The sequence below is a fragment of the Protopterus annectens genome, chromosome 6.part1 (genome assembly GCF_019279795.1).
Source record: "Protopterus annectens isolate FY-2018-M chromosome 6.part1, PAN1.0, whole genome shotgun sequence".
In the NCBI taxonomy this organism is placed as follows: domain Eukaryota; kingdom Metazoa; phylum Chordata; order Ceratodontiformes; family Protopteridae; genus Protopterus; species Protopterus annectens.
Genome location: NC_056738.1, coordinates 385,269,693 through 385,288,390, shown reverse-complemented (window position 1 = coordinate 385,288,390; position 18,698 = coordinate 385,269,693). Strand labels below are relative to the sequence as shown.

General features: G+C 42.6%; 1 protein-coding gene across 4 annotated transcripts in view; it reads right to left on the bottom strand.

The window, feature by feature from the left end:
• Positions 1–18,698, bottom strand: part of DPF2 (double PHD fingers 2) — a 779,856-nt gene that overhangs the window by 383,491 nt on the left and 377,667 nt on the right. For 2 of the 4 annotated variants that reach the window (XM_044075795.1, XM_044075797.1), the window contains exons 9-10: positions 10,396–10,508; positions 9,633–9,644 (exon numbers count right to left, since the gene is read on the bottom strand). In XM_044075795.1, coding sequence (XP_043931730.1) covers positions 9,633–9,644; positions 10,396–10,508 — 125 coding nt within the window. The remainder of the gene's footprint in view (positions 1–9,632; positions 9,645–10,395; positions 10,509–18,698) is intronic. The other 2 variants (XM_044075796.1, XM_044075798.1) reach the window with 1 other exon arrangement.

Genomic DNA, 18,698 nt, shown 5'->3' with positions numbered 1-18,698 from the left:
GAGGTGCTCTGCCTCACATGTACGGGATTTTATTCCACAGCATAGGGAGTCTCTGGGTGATGAATCTGTCCCTCCAGCACGTTCTATTAATAACCGTGTCAAGGTTTAAGTCTCCGCCCTTGTGGTTCTGAGGATCTAGATTTTTGAGGTGAAGCATATTCATCAAATCTGGGTTTGACATGGCCTTATATGTCAGGCACAGGTCACCTCTGAGCAAGCGGTATGAGACTGAATAGAGCTGGAGTTCTTTCAGTCGGGCAGCATAAGACATATTTTTGAGACCCTTTATCCTTTTGGTGAGGAACTTTTGGGGCCTTTCAAGCTGCAGCAGGTGTCTGGTCAGATACATTCCGAACGGGGCATTGTACTCAATCATAGGTCTAATGAGTGATGAGTACAGGGGGACGATGACCTCCCTTGATCTAGATGTGAATCCCTTCACGATCAGGTGGGTGACATAGAAGGTTTTCCTAACTACTTTAGAAACATGAGTGTCAAACGAAAGGCTACTGTCAACCTGGGTCCCCAGATCCCTGATGACTTTTTCTGTGCTCAGTGGATTGCCACCTATATGGTAGCTAGGGGTAACCTTGTTTTTCCCGAAGGGTATGACTATGCATTTTTTGGCGTTTAACTTCAGGCCATGGCTCTGGCACCAGTTATCCGTTTCTGTGAGGCCCTTCTGGAGTATATCTGTGTCAGATGTGTTTTCGACTTCTTCCTTGACAGTGGTATACAAGATGCAGCCGATGCCATTTTCTTCAGTTTTTCTTGCCCCAGATGTCAGGTGCCCCCAAAAGGATAGGCAATACATATTGCTTACAAAGCATACAAAAGGTAAAAACATAACCTTTAGTAGCCAGCAAATACACCACATAAAAAGTATAGTGTAGAAAGATATAGAGAAGACCCAGGTAAGAAAGAGGGGAAGGCGGGTGGGTAACCAGGACTGCAGCAGTGAAGACACTCTAACATCTACATTTACGGTAGGTACAAAACTGTACTATGTTCATCGTGTTTCACTGCTGCAGTCATTACACTTGGGAAGAATCCCAAAGCTGAGTCAGGGTGGCTGGTTCTAGAGAGGATTTGGTGTGGTTATGAGGCCCTGCAGCACTGCAGTGGCAAAGTCAGCTCTGGATCTGGAGTAAAGAGGCAAGTGGTAATGCTTGGTAAAGGTGTGCACTGAACTCCAAGTTGCACCTTCCAAAACGTCATTGGTAGGTACTCCTCTAAGATAGGCAGTAGAAGTTGCAGTTGCCCTGGTGGAAGGTGGTCTAATGTTAGATGGTACAGGCTTCCCATGCTGTGTGTAGCAGAACCGGATACAGTGTCCTGTCCACTTTGAAATGGTCTGCTTTGAAATAGCCTTTCCCTGTGATCTTGCAGCATAGGATACACACAATTGCTCAGTTTTCCTGAAAGCTTTTGTTTTGTCCAAGTAGAAACGTAATTGTCTGTGTATGTCCAAGGAATGCAGAATTCTCTCCCCTTTATTCTGGGGATTTGGATAAAATGTTGGCAAGTGAATAGTTTGGTTGAGAGCCACACTGGATACCACCTTAGGCATAAATGAAGGGTTTGTTCTTAATGAAACCCTGTCTTGGTGAAAAATGATGAAAGGTTCCACTGCCATTAGTGCCTGTAGTTCTGAGACTCTTCGTGCTGAGGTTATTGCCAGTAGCAGGGCAGTTTTCCATGATATATGTTTTATTTCTGCTGCATTGGCTGGCTCAAAAGGAGGTAAAGTGAGCTTTTCCAAGAAAAAATTGAGGTCCCAAGTAGGTGTTGGCACTCTCCGGGGCGGTCTTATGTTTTTTGCCCCTCTGAGGTACTGCTTTAGCAATGGATGAGAGAAAATAGGAGGATCTGTGTTGTAATGAGCCAAGATGGCAGAAGCGTGGCTCTTAATGGATGAGAAGGCTAGTCCTTTGTCCAGCATCTCAGTTAAGTATTGTAGTATCTGAGGTATATTAGGGACAAGAGGGTCAAGGCTTTTGAGCCTGGTTCCAGGCACAGAATCTTTTCCACTTTTCTGAATAAGATTTCCTGGTGCTAGGCCTTCTGGCCTCCAAAATGACATTTATAGCAGCTTTGAGAGAGGTGTTGCCTGTTTGGCTAATTAATCTGCCATGCAGCCAGGGATAAGGTTTTGAGCTGACTGTGTAGGATCTGACTGTTTTGTTGAGTCAGAAGGTGTGGAATTTGAGGCAAAATCCAAGGTGGGCCTAGAGCTAAGTTCTTTAAGATTGGGTACCAATGTTGGCGTGGCCAGTCTGGAGCAATCAGAATCATCTGTGTTTTTTTTTGTCTGGCTTTTAGGAAAACCTTCGAAAGGAGAGGCAGAGGAGGGAAGGCATAAACGTGAAGGCTTTTCCAGCTGAACGAAAGAGCATCCACTTTCCATGCTTGTGTGTGTTAAGTCCTTGTGCAGAATTTTTGTAGTTGGCAGTTCAGTGGGGAGGCAAAAAGATCTATGTCCGGGCACCCCCATTTTTGCAATATCATGCTGAAAACTTGTGGATTTAATTTCCACTCGTGAGGATCCATGATGTTTCTGCTTAGGTCGTCTGCCAGAGTATTTTTCTTTCCTGGCAGGAATTGTGCTTGCAGATGAACTTGATAAGTTATAGCTGTGTTCCACAAGGTTATGGCTTGTCTGCATAGGGGGTATGAATGAGTGCCCCCTTGCTTGTTTATGTACCACATTACTGTGGTGTTGTCTGTCTTTAATAATAATTGTCCTGGATGCAGAAGGTCCTTGAAAGCTGTTAGGGCATTTTGTACAGCCAACATCTCTTTTTGATTTATGTGTAAATGCATTTGGTCTGTGGTCCATATGCCCTGAATACATTTTCCTGTCATGTGTGCTCCCCAGGCGTAATCCGAAGAATCTGTTGTTAAAGTCTGCCTGGCCGTGGGTAGTGTGAAAGGCTGACCCTTGTTGAGGTGACATGCCTGTGCCCACCATCGAAACTCCTGTTGCAGGCAGGGAATTAGTGGTATTACCGTTTCCAAGCTGTGAGAGTGTTGATTCCAAACACTTTTTAGGTACCATTGTAATTTCCTCATATGCAGTCTGGCATATGGAATTAGAAGTATGCAGGATGCCATGAATCCCAAGGCCTGCAGACTTTTTCTTGCGGGGGGTTGGGACTTTGTTGCCATCAACTTGAAAATACTGAATCAGTTGTCCTTGGTTTGTCTGGCGTGAGATAAGCCATCTGGGCCGTTGTATTTAAGATGGCACCCAGGAATATTATCTCTTGTGAGGGCACTAGTTTTGACTTCTTTTTGTTTACTGTGAACCCTAGGCAACTTAATAACTTTTTTACAAACGCCAGATGCTTTAGAAGAATGTCCTTGCTCTCTGCTTGAATCAAGCAGTCGTCCAGGTATGGATAAATTTGAATTCCTTTTTGTCTGCAAAATGCAATTACTGGTGCCAGGCACTTTGTGAAGACCCTGAGCGTAGTAGATAAGCCAAAGGGCAGTTCAGAGAATTGGTAGTGCATTGAACCAGCTATGAATCTGAGGTATCTTCTGCAATTTTGTCCGATAGGGACATGCAGGTATGCCTCTTTGAGGTCCAAAGTAACAAGCCAAGCTTTCTTGCCCAACATGGGAAGGAGCTGCTGTAGTGTCAACATTTTGAATTTCGGAACATCCATGTAAGTATTTAGAGTGGAAAGGTCTAGAATGGGTCTCCAGGCTTTGTCCTTTCTGGGGACCAGGAAGAGTCTTGAGTAAAACCCTTGTCCTTGTTCCTGCTGTGGTACTTTTTGAATAGCTCTCATGTCCATGAGGGCTGTAATTTGTTTTTGTGCCTCTGCCCATTGATTTTTTGACAGGTCTGGCATTCCTTTTAGCCTTGTGAAAGTGAAACCTGTAACCTTGAGACACGATATTCAGCACCCATTTGTCCTGGGTGATTGTTTGACAGTTTTGTGAAAAAAGTGCTAGTTTCCCCCCTAAGGGAGCTGCCAACAGGGTTGAGTTTGGCATTGGAAGGGGAAAGTCATTGAGATTGTTTCCTGCAAGGTTGTGACTTGTCCTTACCTCCTTTTGGTGTTGAAGCACCCCACTGTCGTGGGCTGTAAGATCCTTGGGGCTGAGATCTGCCTCTTGGGCATCTGTATCTGCCTCTTTGTGGCCTGTCTGACACTGGAAAGGACCAATTTTTAGTAGGCCAATTTCTGCTAAATCTTGGTGGCTGTACCTGTAAGAAATCCTTTACTGTTTGCATAGATTTTGCCTTATCCTCCATTTTCTTTAATACCTCCTTTGCTTTAACACCAAATAAAATATCTTGCTGTAAAGGAGCATCTAATAATTTCGCCTTAACATGATCTGGTAAGGTTTGTTCCTTTAACCAAGCATGCCTTCGAATCACAGATCCTGTAACTGCTGCTCTACAAGAAGCTTCTAATGAATCAAAACCACATTGCAAAGTATGTTTACCTACTTGTTCAGCTGCATGAAATAAATCCTGCATTTCCTTAAAATCAGGTTGTTCTGCACTTGTACTCATTTTCTGTTTTAACTGAGACAGTAAATATTGTTGATATTTAAGCATGTGAAACTGGCAGTTTAAAGCTCTCACTGCTAATGTTGCTGAGGTGTAAACTTTCTTCCCACATCTGTCTAATGCTCTGGAATCCCTGTCCGAGGGAACTGGATTTTTAGCTGTGGAGGCCTTTACTCTTTGGGACCCTGGGAAATAGTTTCTGGGTCAGCAGCAGGGTTTCTATAAAGAAATTTGTGAGAGTCAGGGACTCTGTAGTACCTGTCTGGCTTGACTGGAGCAGGGGGTAATGAATCTGGATTTAAACTGGATTCAGAGAACACATCGTCCACAATATCCAACACTGGCGGAATAGCAAGGGGCCTGTACTGAGGCAATAAAAGAAAATCTCTGAGCCTTTTCTTGGACTCTGAGTAATCCTGGCTCTCCCAGTGGAAATGCTCCCTCATGGTGTGTAAAGCTTCCCCAAAAGAATAATCCTCAGGAGGACAGGCTGAAGGGATAGATTCCTCAGCATCAGAGTAGGGGGGTAAGGAATATCCCTGGTCTGAAGAGGAGTCAGAATATATAGAAATCTGGTCAGAGGAATCATAGTCTGTATCCTGCCTAGGCCTTTTATCAGGAGGGGGATGGGTACCCCTGATCAGAGTAATTAAGTCTTCGGCCATTTTGAGCATCTGTTTTTTAGGCATGGAGGCCTGTCCAGGTGAATGCTGTACTTGCTTCTTTGTCTTTAATGTTGCTTTAGACTTGGGTGTAGATGCAATGGTAAGCTGTGAAGGTCTGAAAACACCCTCAGAAGCCGAAGCCTGCTCAGCGGCTCCGAACCCATCTGAAGGGTTATTCTCCGTAGGCCCAACACCTTGAGTATCCAGAGGCCTAGGCAACTCCATATGGGAGTCGGTCGGGGCCTGTGGCTCTGAGGTAGCAGGTGTCAAGGGCTGCGAAAGTGCCTCACTGAGAACTGGCTAACCGGCGACTGGCCTAGAAGAGGCTTGTCGTCAGTTTTGGGCCTCGGATGCCTGTCCTTATCCTTATCTTTGCGTTTTTTGTGAATTCCGGTCGTCTGTTGCTCCGACGGCATGGTATAATTAAACCTTCGGCCAAAATAATGGCGTGCAAAATCAAACTGACGTTTAATAGTGCATTTGTTAAATCTAGCACAAAACCGACAACTAGTGACGTCGTGATCTGGGCCTAGGCATGGAATACAGTAAGAATGAAAATCCTTATGAGATATTTGCTTCACACAAGAAATACAATTATTAACTTTTACTGATATCAGTCTGAGGTAAGAAAAAGTTTCCTCAACGGGGTACTTAGCTTTATTGAAGACTTTGGATCGGAAATCAAATTTGAACTCTCAGGAGTCGTCCGACAGGCACTTGCGAACTGCTTTTGCTTCGGGCACCGCGCGGCAAGAAAGACTGAAGAAAATGGCGTCTGCTGCATCTTATATACCCCTGGCGCACTGACGTCAGGGAAGAAGCGACAGCAACAGACGCCGGACCAAGACTTTGGAACTCTGGCCGACTGCGGGACCGCCTGACAGCAGGATAACCCAAGTGTAATGACTGCAGCAGTGAAACACAATGAACATCTACTGGGGGCAAGTGCATGTCCTTCCAGTTTTACAGCTTCAACATATTCCTCATTTCTCTACAATATTATTAAGGAATGAAACCCTTATGAATGTCACAATATGAAAATGTTCTTCTTGGGAATAGTACAGACCCAAAGACTATTTCTCCTGTGGTGGTTTCTTGTCATAATCAACATTTCTTAAACCTCTTGCTGTTCATAACACAGTCACATTACTAACTACAGAAAACAAATACAACAGTTTAAGCATAGCACTAAAGGCTACTCAAAAACTATGAAGCAAATAACTCTACAGAGCAAGAAGAAAAGCATGGCAGTACACCAGGGAAAGGCAGTAAAGTACCAAACAAGAAGTAAAAATGGAATTATCTGACTTGTAACACCAACTAGAAGGTGACAGAGTAAGACAAGAAATTTAATTTCATACAAAGTTACTGTAAAACCACACATTCTGAATTGTAATCTGGGGCCATTTCTCAGATGTAACTAGTTTTGACATGCAGTAAATGAGATCATTTTCATATAACACTGTATGTGTGTGGAGGGGGTAGCAGCCTAGGAGAGTTTCATGTGCAAACCCAATGACGAATGGTACCAGACCTGCTGGTGATGAAGGTAAGACTTCCTCATACTAGACCTACAGTAACATTAAGTTTGCTTGGACATCCTGCAGAAAGCAACAACAACTCTCATAGTCTTGTCCACATTAATCATATACGGCAAAATATATTACTTTCATTACAAAGTGCTTACTCAGTCTTCCTGTAATCAGGCTGATGAAATATGTGTAAGAGTAAACTTAAAAATGCAAACAATAACATAGCTTTTCAGAGTTCAATGCAAGTCTCCTTACAAATGAAACATGTTTTTAAAACTAATTTACTTTGGTATAGGAATTGCACTTTGAACTAGGCACTGTTGAAAAGTGGCAGGGTTACATTTTTCAAGAAAATTATTGGAAAACACAATTTCTGGTTTGCCTTGGCTGCATCTCCGGCTACCTGGCACAGGCAAAACCCAATTTAATTATAGATTCACACACAACACTGACAGCTATTATTAAATGTTAACCACAAATTATGGTTCACTTGGAGACACTCGCTATTGGCTCTGCTTTCAAAACAGAAACACTGTTAAGAGTTCAGACGCACATCTGAGTAAACTGCTCAATGCCAACTGTATGTAAAGTACAAGTACTGCTTTCTAATGTGTTTGGTCACTCCACTTCACACCTCAAGCTGAAAACAAGCTACTTCCAAACAGCATGCCCCTCTAAATTCAGAAATTTAGGAATGCCCACCTTACTGTATTGCTTTTACTGCCTGCATAATACATATTTTACTTTACTTTTGCAGAATAACTGTTATTGCGCTCTTGAAACATTGCAAACTTGACAAAATGTCAGTAAGGGAAACTGGATAGATTCAAATAAGCCAAATTTATTTTAACACAGACCTGCCAAACATGGTGGCTACAGTGATGCTTTAAGTGCATACAGACCATCACAAAGACCCAATGATACACAAGTAAACTGTGTAAAGGCCCACATAGGTATAGTGCCAAAAATTCAAAACAAGCACTACTTTTCTGGATGCTTAAAAGTATAATTTGCAAGGGGATGCAAAACATAATTTTGCTGCACTGATGTCCAGCACTCAAATGCAAACATCGCTGTACAGGATTTAAACAAAACAAGAGAAAACTGTAACAGTAATAAATCATTTCACAAGTGGTATCAATCATATGCTACTTAGATGGACATCAATTTTATGTTTGTTGTACTTTGGAGAAAGGGGAATTGTCTCAGACACTTCACTTTCAGAATAATAGGATACCTATAATAGGATACCTAAGGGCAGCTTTAGAGTATTAAACACCTGTACGGCCAACTCCTGCTTTGCTCCCCTTGATATGACACTACAATAGCTAAATAACTAAGCTAGGGGAAATACCCATCCACTTATCTCCAACTGCAAAGATGCAATAACCCCAGACCATTCTTCTGCGGAAAGGAATGAAATTTTAAGGCTGATCTCTGGACTGACCTTTGGGAAAGTATAACCTTTCTCTACAAATTTCACATCTTCAGGCTAGTAGAGAGAGGAGGTAAACTCACTTGTAAATTTCATAGTACAGCAAATCAGAAAATTATTTACTCCTAAATTTTCTAGGAGGAGACAAATTTTTCATGAAAAATGTCATGTCCTACAGTTAGCTCTGATACAGTTATGTTTTAAATAAGCATGTAAGCTATGCGTAGCTCTTGGGTACCTGCTAGGCATTTCAAAATGAATCATTATATTGTTCAATTGTTAGCTTTGATACATTTATGTTTTATATAAGTATGCATGTTATGCTTAGCTCTTTTGGGTACCTGCTTGGCATTTTGGAATGAATAATGATATTTTTCAATTACAATTTCTCTTGAGTTTCACATGTCACTATGGCCTGACTATCTAAAGGTTCTGCTGTGACATTGGTTTGCTGCCATTGCAGCAGATACCTGAAGTACAGCAGAGGGTTATGGTTATAAGCTACAGAACCTGGTTTGATATTATCAAGTCTCTGCTTACACACTGGATAATGAAGCAAGTTACTTAACCTAACCAAAGCTCCCAGGCCATCCAAAGAAGACACCTGTGCTTAGTAAGTTTTACAGTGTTAATTAAAATGGACACATCATTACGTTAGTGACATGGAAGATACAGAAAAAGAACTCTCCAAGAACAGTGTTTTTGTTTTTAAACAGACCCAATCAGTAACAAACAATGGTGACTACAAATACATGCAGTACAGGCTGAAATGTGTCTACTATGATGTTTTAGAGAAACTGTCCGTGAGGTCTAATGTGTTTGTTAATTATGGAACTCAGCTTCATGCAACATCAAAATGCACTGCAGACAGGATGCAACTGTACACAGGAACAATAATGAGGCAGGATTAATGTCAATGTTTTTACTACGTATTCTCATTTAAAAATTCACATCTCACAGGTCAGGTGCGACTCTGCTAATATGAGTAAAGAGAGAAGTGTGGCCAATGTAACAGAGTAGTATACATATATATTGTCTCCTCTCTCTTTTTTTGTTTTTTTCAGGAGCACAAGCTAGATAATATGCCAGTTTCCATCAAGGCTTAAGAGTGTACTGTTACCAGTGGACATCATGAAAAATATCTGAGGACAGTGAGAGACTGCTTGCAATAAAAAAACAGAGAGAGCTATGGAGATGCAGACAAGGAGATGTAGTAAGCTTTATCTACAATTAAGAAAATGTGTGGACAGTACAGGTTTACATTAATAATGAAGCTGCCCTTATTAGAGAAATTGAAAAAAAAAATCTACGCCAGAATTTACAATTCTGGTAAAAGTCACAGAAGTTTAAAGTATACACATCATTCCTAAATATCACAACAGTCCACTTATATTTTACACCTGGTCGCACTGAGTATTTATGAGTTTATGTAACATATGGGTGACACAAGCAGAAATAGTTCTAAAGCTTACCTTTTCTTGTCCCTAATTATGGGTTGGCACCGAAAGAAAAATAAAGAGAAAAAATATTGCTTTCCTTTCAAACATAAAACTCAAAATTCCCAATGAGAATGGAACATAAAATTACACCAAACTGATCAAATGCTTGAATCAGACCAAAATGCAAAACAAACTGAAAAAAAAACACGGACTATTAAGCAAAGCAAATACTAATGTTCTGTATCTTTACTGCTGCTGTTTAATATACATATGGGTAGAAATTAGGGGTTGCAGAACCAGTGCTTCTCTGGTTAAGACATGAAGCACAAAAGTGTGGCTGAAATAAGGGAAAAGCAGCACTAGCCACTACACCCCAGAGTTTCTATGTATTTGTATTTCCATAAACCTTACAAGGTCTTTGAGAGGGCCTTTCTACAATTTTTGCAGTACTTATATTTGCAGCAGCCACCCTCATGATTTTACTTTTTTTGTTACAAAAAAGTGCTTTTTCACATTAAACCCTTTGCTTTGCTACAAATCTCTGTCTTACTAGCACTTATCCTCATTTAGAAGAGACACCCCTCCCTTCTCCCTGCCCATGTGAGGCACATGCTGGTCTAGCATTACAAGTAAACATGTGCAACTGAATACAATTAATATTTTAAAATCTGTTATGGTATAAACTGCCCAGTTACACTTCACAGTAGCAAACAATATCTCTAATACTACTGTAATCAAAATGTTGCAAATGAAAATGGTGTTCGATGTAATATGACTGTACCAAGGCTGAACTTACATCATTCTCAGAGGTTCCGCAAATGTTACAGCATTTGCATTCGATACACTGCCAACGATATGTCTTTACAGCAGCCATCATAATGGGAGTAAACTGTAAGCACGTTGGATGTCCTAAAACAAAAGGGAATCATACGTCAATTCGATCCAGATACTCAAAAAGCAGTACATGGTACAGATCTTAATCTCAAGGTGAAGGAATGTACTAAAGGATCATAAAAAGATCTGGCATGTATGAGCTACGGAGCTAAAAACCTTGCAAATTATTTTCCAAGGATCTCAACTAAATTCTGAGGAACCATGAAAGCCTTTATTTTTAGCCCTGACATCTTCTGATTTTGTGGAACATTAAACATTTCTGAAATATATTTCTCTCAGTTATAAACAATAATGGAAACATAGGTAAGAAACAGGGTTGCTAGTCTGTCCTTACCATCTCCTTGCAACTAAATTTAATACCAATACTGTCTGGTAACAAGGTAGGCCCACTGGATGAGGTCCCTTTTCAGAGGCAACCCATGAGCAATGGCTGGCTAAATTACTTGCTCAAGATCACAGGAGACAAACAAGGGCTGAGGGAATCAAAACCCTGCACCACAGGAACCACAGCTCACAAAGCTTACCCTCTGCACCAACTGCAGAGGTTATCAAAAGATCATTACCAAAGCTTGAACAACTGCAGTAGCTTTCATGTCTAGTACTGACACTTCCTCTTCTGGTGGAACAGTAATCACTGATGAAATATGTTTCCTTTTTAAAAACAATAATGCAATCACAAATGGGAAAGTTACAATGTGCACCCATACAATCTCCTTACATCTTACTTTGCCCAAGGATCATAACCATATTTTGAGCAGTTATGGTAGTCATGTTTAGTGCTGACATTTCCGCATTCTGTGCAACAGTAAATATATTTTAAGTTGATTCCACATTTAAAAAATAGTAACTAAAGCACAAATGGGAAACAGCGCAAATGAGTACTCACTATCAAGTGCAGATGTTAAATATCCACTATGTCCTTAGATTAAGAAGGACAGCTTAAGTATGTTTTAACCAATGGGATATACTCCTTTTTTCACTGCAAATACCAGAAAAAATCTTTGCATCTACATTTGCAGTTTTAGTCCACAACTATTCTCCTGTAAATGGGTTAAACTTCCTGCTGATAACACAAAATAACTTTCAACAATGAAAAAGATCTTGCTGTGGCATATACCTCAGACAAATTTACTTTCTTTTGTAGCAAATTTTGATGTTGGAGGTCTCCAACTCATTAACGAGTTTCTAGTGTAATGTAGGTGCAACATCAACAAGCAAAACAGACAACATAGAGTAGATTAGAACAGAAACAGCAGACACAGTTTTACTATAACAGATGATCACCAAATCCTTAGTGAAGTCAAAAACTGGGTTTACCCTCCTCTTGTAAGCTCATGCACTCACAGGTCCGCATGCCATAACAATAAATGCTGGCTTTATATGCACACCCAGTGCCACAACCTACCATTTGTTCCCAAACACTAGCAAAGTACAGTTGTGTACACTTACCATGAATGTAGATGTTTGAGTGTATTCACTGTTGCAGTCATTACATTTGGGTAATCTGCTGGCAGGTTGCCCTCAGTCAGCCTGATTAATAAAGTCTTGGGTCCTGCGTCGGTTGCTGTCCCTTCTTCCATGACGTCAGGGATATAAAACATGCAGCCAACGCCATTACATCAGTTTTTCTTGCCCCAGATGTCAGGTGCCCCCCAAATGGGGAGCAATATATATATATATATATATATATATATATATACACGTATGTATGTATATAAAAATAAGAACACAAAAATATACCTCTAAACAAAAGCAAATACACCAAAAAGGCTTTTAAGCATAATAAAAGAAAGAAGAGGTATAGTAAAAGAAAAACAGGGGGCTGGAGGGAGGATAACCAGGACTGCAACAGTGAATACACTCGAACATCTACATTTATGCTAAGTGTATACAACTGTACTATGTTCATCGTGTTTCACTGTTGCAGTCATTACATTTGGGTAGATTCCCAATGCCAAGGTTGGGAGGATGGACTTATACAGCATTAGGACCACCTATAAGGCCCTGCGAAACAGCAGTGGCAAATCCAGCTCTGGATTTGGAGAAAATTGGTAAGTGATAATGCTTGGTGAAAGTATGAACTGAACTCCAGGTAGCAGCTTCTAGAATATCCCTGGTAGTAACACCTCTGAGAAAGGCTGCTGAAGTAGATGCAGCCCCGGTGGAATGAGATCTGATCCCCTGGGGGATAGGTTTTCTATGGTGCTTATAACAGAAATGAATACAATGGCTTATCCATTTAGAAATGGTTTGCTTTGAAATAGCCTTCCCCTCTGCCCCTGCAACAAATGCTACCAATAGTTGTTCAGATTTTCTTCGAGATATAGTCCTGTCCAAGTAGGATCTAAGTTGTCTGTGTACATCCAATGAATGCAGAATCCGCTCTCCCTTGTTCTGTGGATTGGGAAATCATCATCATCATCATCATCATCTCCCTTTTTCCCCATTTACATGGGGTCGGGGTATCGCATTAACTGTCGCCAGCACTCTCGATTCAGTGCCACTCTCCTGCCTTCTTCAACACTCATGCCTGACTGTCGCAGATCTTCTTTCACACAATCCATCCACCTCTTTGCTGGACGCCCTCGCTTCCTCTTACCTTCTTCCTGTCTGTCATAAATCTCCCTCACCAGATTATCTTCTGCTTTTCTACACATGTGCCCATACCATCATAATCTGTTCTCTTTGATCTTTTCTGCAATTGGAGCTACTTTGGCTTCTGCTCTTATGTCCTCATTTCTTCGCCTGTCCTGCACTGTGCATCCTACCACCTTTCTCAGGCACTTCATTTCCATCACCTCTAGCTTCTTCAACTGTTCTGCCTTTACTGCCCAGGTTTCTGTACCATACAGTAGTACTGGTCGCACCACTGTCTTGTACACCTTACTTTTCAGCTTCTTTGGCATTCTTCTGTCATAGACTACACCTGATACTCTATGCCAGTTGGCTGCAGCCCCTCTGATTCTAGCTTTGACCTCTTCATTCAGACTACTCTTCTCCTCAACCACCCCTCCCAGATACTTGAAGCTGTTTACCTGTTCCACTATCTTCCCATCTATCTCTATTCTCAGCTTCTTCTGATTTCCCCAATCTGCTGCCATTACCACTGTCTTATCTGTGCTTAGTTTCATCCCATGTGCCTTCAGATTTGCATTCCATTCTCCTATCCTTTGCTGAAGTTCTAGATCAGAGTCTGCCTGTAGTACCACATCGTCTGCATACAGCAGCTTTGTTGCTCTGACCCCTCCAACCTGTTTGCTGATGTAGTCCATTACCAGTATGAACAGCAGTGGGCTCAGAGCTGAACCCTGGTGTACACCCACTCCCACTGGGAACCCCTCAGTGAGGCCAAACACTGTTCATACTTGAGTCACTGGGTTCTTGTACATAGCCTGTACTAATTCTACCAATGTTTCTGGGACTTCAAACCACAGCAGTACTGCCCAGATCAGCTTTCTTGGGACCTTGTCATATGCTTTCTCCAAGTCTAGGAAAGCCCAGTTTGACTCTCTCCTCTTCTCTAGTTTCTTCTCAAGTATCTGTCTCAATGCAAACATCGGGTCAATTGTGCTGCATCCTGATCTGAATCCGAACTGTTCATCTCCCATCTTACATTCTACTATTCTGCATATCCATTTATCAATCACCCTCTCCAGAACTTTCATGCAATGTGGTAGGAGTTTGATGCCTCTGCACTGTCCACAGTTGTGGATGTCCCCTTTGTTCTTGTACACTGGCACGAGTATGCTTATTCTCCAGTCATCTGGGATACGCCCTTCTCTCCACACTGCAATTAGTACCCTCAGGAGCCATTTCTCCCCTAGCTCACCCAGCATCTTTATCATATCTGCTGTGACCTCATCTGAGCCTGCTGCTTTCCCTGACTTCATTTTCCTTAGTGCTGCTCTTACTTCTTCTAAGCTGGGCTCCTCTTCTACTCTCATTGTAGGCTGTTTCTGGGGCAGTACCGCTTCTGTGGGGTTTTCTTCATTCAGAAGCTGGTGGAAATACTCCTTCCATCTGCCTTTGATGTCCTGTGGGCTGGTAAGCAGGTTGATGCTGGAATCCCTTATGAAGGGTGTCTGACTATCTTCTTTATCTTTCTGTCTTTGCCTTGCAACCTGGTATAGTTTCTTTGTGCCCCTTACTGAGTCACTTTCCAGAAGCTGATAGAGTGCCTCTGATGCCCTATTCTTTGCTATTGCAACTTCTTTCTTAGTTTCTTTGTTAGCCAACCAGTAGTCCTTCCTAGCTTGGTCAGTCTTTTCAATCAACCACTTCTTCCTGCACTCCTTCTTTCTTTTGATTACTTCCTGAACTTCTGCATTCCACCACCAGCTTTCCTTATGTACCTTATTTCCATACCTGGCTCGGCCACATATCTTTTCTGTAGTCCTAACACATGCTGTTTTAGGCTGCCACTCTTCAACTCCACCTATTTCCTCCTCTTCTTGGGGTGCTAGAGCCCTGAGTAATTCCTTGAACTGCTGCACTTTCTCTCCAGCCAACTTCCAGGTCTTCAGCCTGGTCTCTGTTGACCTTAGAGCCTTCTCTGACCACTGCTTGCAGCTGATTGTGGCAACTACTCATTTATGCTGTGAACCGACTGTTTCACTGGGGATGACTTTGCAATCATGGATTCTACCCCAGTGCCTTTTCCTTACTAGGAGGAAGTCTACCCGAGTTGCATGTTGGCTACTCTTGTATGTGATCTTGTGACTGTCTCTCTTTCTGAACCATGTGTTGGCTACTATCAAGCCATTTGCCAGACAGAAGTCTAGAATGGCTTCTCCTTCTTTATTCCTATTGCTCCACCCATGTGGACCCAGGCAGTCCTCATATCCTGTTCTGTCTGTCCAGATATGTGCATTTAAGTCATCCATTATCAACACCAATTCATGTTGTCCTGCTTTATCTAGTAGGTCCTGCAACTGCTGTCTGAATGCACTCTTTTCCTCACTATCACACCCCTGCTGTGGGGCATAGGCTGAGATTATGAATACTGTCCTATCATTACACTGGAGTCCGATTGCCATGAGTCTGTCATTAATTCTGATGATATCCCTCACTGAATTCTGAAGCCTCTGTCTCACCACAATTCCTACACCATTTCTAGCCTGTCCACCACCTGAGTAGTAGAGTCTGGATCCCAAGCCAAGTGGCTTTGTTGCACTGCCCTTCCATCTCGTCTCTTGGATACATAGGATGTCCAGCCTTCTCCGTATCATCATGTCATCCACTTCTAAGCTGCGTCCTGTCAGTTAACCTACATTAAGCGTAGCAATTCTCAGTTCATCTTTGGCAGGTTGGTTGGTTTTATGTCCAGCTTTCACTCAATAGAGCTATCCCAGGTAATCCAGGCTGGGCAACTAGACACCGGCCAGCCAGTAGCCTATTGACCCAGGGCTGCTGGGCTTTTTATGGCGGGCACACACTGGCCAATAGGGGCACTTATACCCCTCCCACCGTTAGCATGGGTCCCTGGCGTGGGTCAGAGAGTAGGCCGGGTCCTCAACCCACTTATCACCGGTAACTACCCATGCCCATTTTTTTTTTTGGCGACATGACCGAATCACCTAGAGCCATATTTTACACCGTCGAGTGGCTAGCCCTGCCACGGCGAGCAGTTTATGATCCGTGTTCTCCTATCTTGAGGATACTGCGCACCACAATATATGCCCAAAGCGGTTGGTCTGAGAAAGAAAGTTGGCAAATGAATGGACTGATTAAGAGCCACACTGGATACCACCTTGGGCATGAATGATAGATTTGTCCTGAGTGACACCCTGTCCGCACAAAAGATGATGAAAGGATCCACTGCCATAAGGGCCTGTAATTCAGATATCCTTCTAGCTGAAGTGATTGCTAAAAGGAAGGCTGTTTTCCAGGAAAGAAATTTTAAGTCTGCAGTTGCAGTTGGCTCGAAAGGAGGTAGAGTGAGTTTTTCAAATACAAAGTTAAGGTCCCAGGCAGGGGTTGGAGCTCTCCAGGGTGGTCTCAAGTTTTTGGCCCCTCTGAGATACTGCTTTAGAAGAGGATGAGATAAGAGGGGGGGGGGTCTCTGTTGTAATGAGCTGAAATGGCTGAGGCATGGATTTTTATGGAAGAAAAAGACAGGCCCTTATGAAGCATCTCAGTTAAGTATTGCAAAATCTGAGGTAAATTGGGCACTGCTGTGCTCATCCCTTGAGACTGATTCCAGGCACATAATATTTTCCATTTGTCAGCATAAAATTTTCTAGTACTAGGGCTTCTTGCCTCCAAAATGACATCCATCACAGGTTTGCTGAGGGATGCTAAGGGTGAATTTAAGTGATTAGCCAAGCTGCAAGATTCAATGTTTGGAGCTGAGGGTGCAGAATTTGGTTCTCCTGCTGAGACAGTAAGGAAGGTGTCTGAGGCAGGTGCCACGGAGAAATGTATGACGCACTGCGCAGGAGTGGGTACCAGTTTTGGCGAGGCCAGTCTGGAGCAATCAAAATCATTTTTGATTTGTTCTGTTTGACTTTTAGTAGAATGCTGAAGAGCAAAGGCAGAGGGGGAAAGGCATAGACTGATAGGTTTTTCCAGCTGAAGGACAGAGCACATCCACTTTCCAGGCTTTTTTTGATGAGTTCTTGTGCAAAATTTGTCCAACTGGTAGTTCTGGGGTGAGGCAAAAAGATCTATGTCTGGGCTCCCCCATTTGCATGTCAACATGTTGAAAATCCGTGGTTCCAGTTTCCATTTGTAAGGGTCCATGAGATTTCTGCTTAGTTCGTCTGCCAGAACATTCTGCTTTCCTGGCAGGAATTGAGCTTGTAATTGTACTTGGTAGCTCAAGGCCGTGTTCCACAATACCATGGCTAGTCTGCAGAGGGGGTAGGAATGTGTACCCCCCTGCTTGTTTATGTACCACAGAACAGTGGTGTTGTCTGTCTTTATTAGTAATTGTCCTGGATGAAGGTAGTCCTTGAAGGCTGTCAGTGCATTCTGTACAGCTAGCATTTCTTTTTGATTGATATGAAGTTGCATTTGATTTGGGCTCCATTTGACCTGAATGCACTCCCTGCCAAACAACCCGCCATGCATAGTCGGATAAATCTGTAGTTAGGGTTTGGGCGGCAGGGGGTGGTGTGAATGGCAGTCCCTTGTTTTGGTGGCAGGCCTCTGCCCACCACAGGAACTCTAGGTGCACGCAAGGTATGTTAGGAATCATTGTTTCCAGGTTGTGACAATGTTGACTCCATAAACTTTTTAAGTACCATTGAAGTTTCCTCATATGCAGTCTTGCATATGGAATTAGAAGAATGCACGAGGCCATGAACCCCAAGGCTTACTGTATTTGCCTTGCAGATAGCAGGGTTTTTGTGGCCACCTGTTTGAAGTAAGTCACCAAATGAATTTGTTTTTCTGGCGTGAGGAAAGCCATCTGGGCAGCTGTATGCAAGCTCGCACCCAGGAATGTAATTTTTTGAGAGGGTACCAGTTGAGATTTATTTTCATTTATGGTGTACCCTAGACAGGTTAGAAGTCTTTTTACAAACGCCAGATGTTTTAGAAGAATGACCTGGTTTTCTGCCTTAATTACACAATTGTCCAGGTATGGATATATATGAATAATTCTTTGCCTGCAAAATGCAATTACTGGAGCCAGGCACTTTGTGAATACCCTGGGTGCAGCAGACAAGCCAAAGGGCAGTGCAGAGAACTGATAATGCATGCAGCCTGCTTTGAAGCGTAGGAATCTTCTGCAAGATTCCCTAATTGGGATATGCAGGTAAGCCTATTTTAAGTTGAGAGTTGCCAACCAGGCATCCCTGCGTAGCATAGGAAGTAACTGGTGAAGTCAGCATCTTGAATTTTGGAAAGTCCAGAAAGGTGTTTAGAGTAGACAGGTCCACAATTGGATGCCATGATTGGTCTTTTCTGGGTACCAGGAAAAGTCTGGAATAGAAACCTTGTCCCCTTTTCCTCTTCTGGCACTAGATGAATAGCCCCCATGTTTAGGAGGGAAAGTACTTGTTTCTGAGCCTCTACCCACTGATTTGGGGGCTGGTCTGGCCACCTGTTTGGAGTTGGCAGCGTGTGGAAATGAAATCTGCATCCCTGGGACACTACTTAAAACTCATTTGTCCTGGGTTATAAGCTGCCAGTTTCTTGAATGAAGAGCCAATTTTCTCCTCAAAGGGGTGGCTAAGAGGTAAGTGCTTGATAATTTCAAAA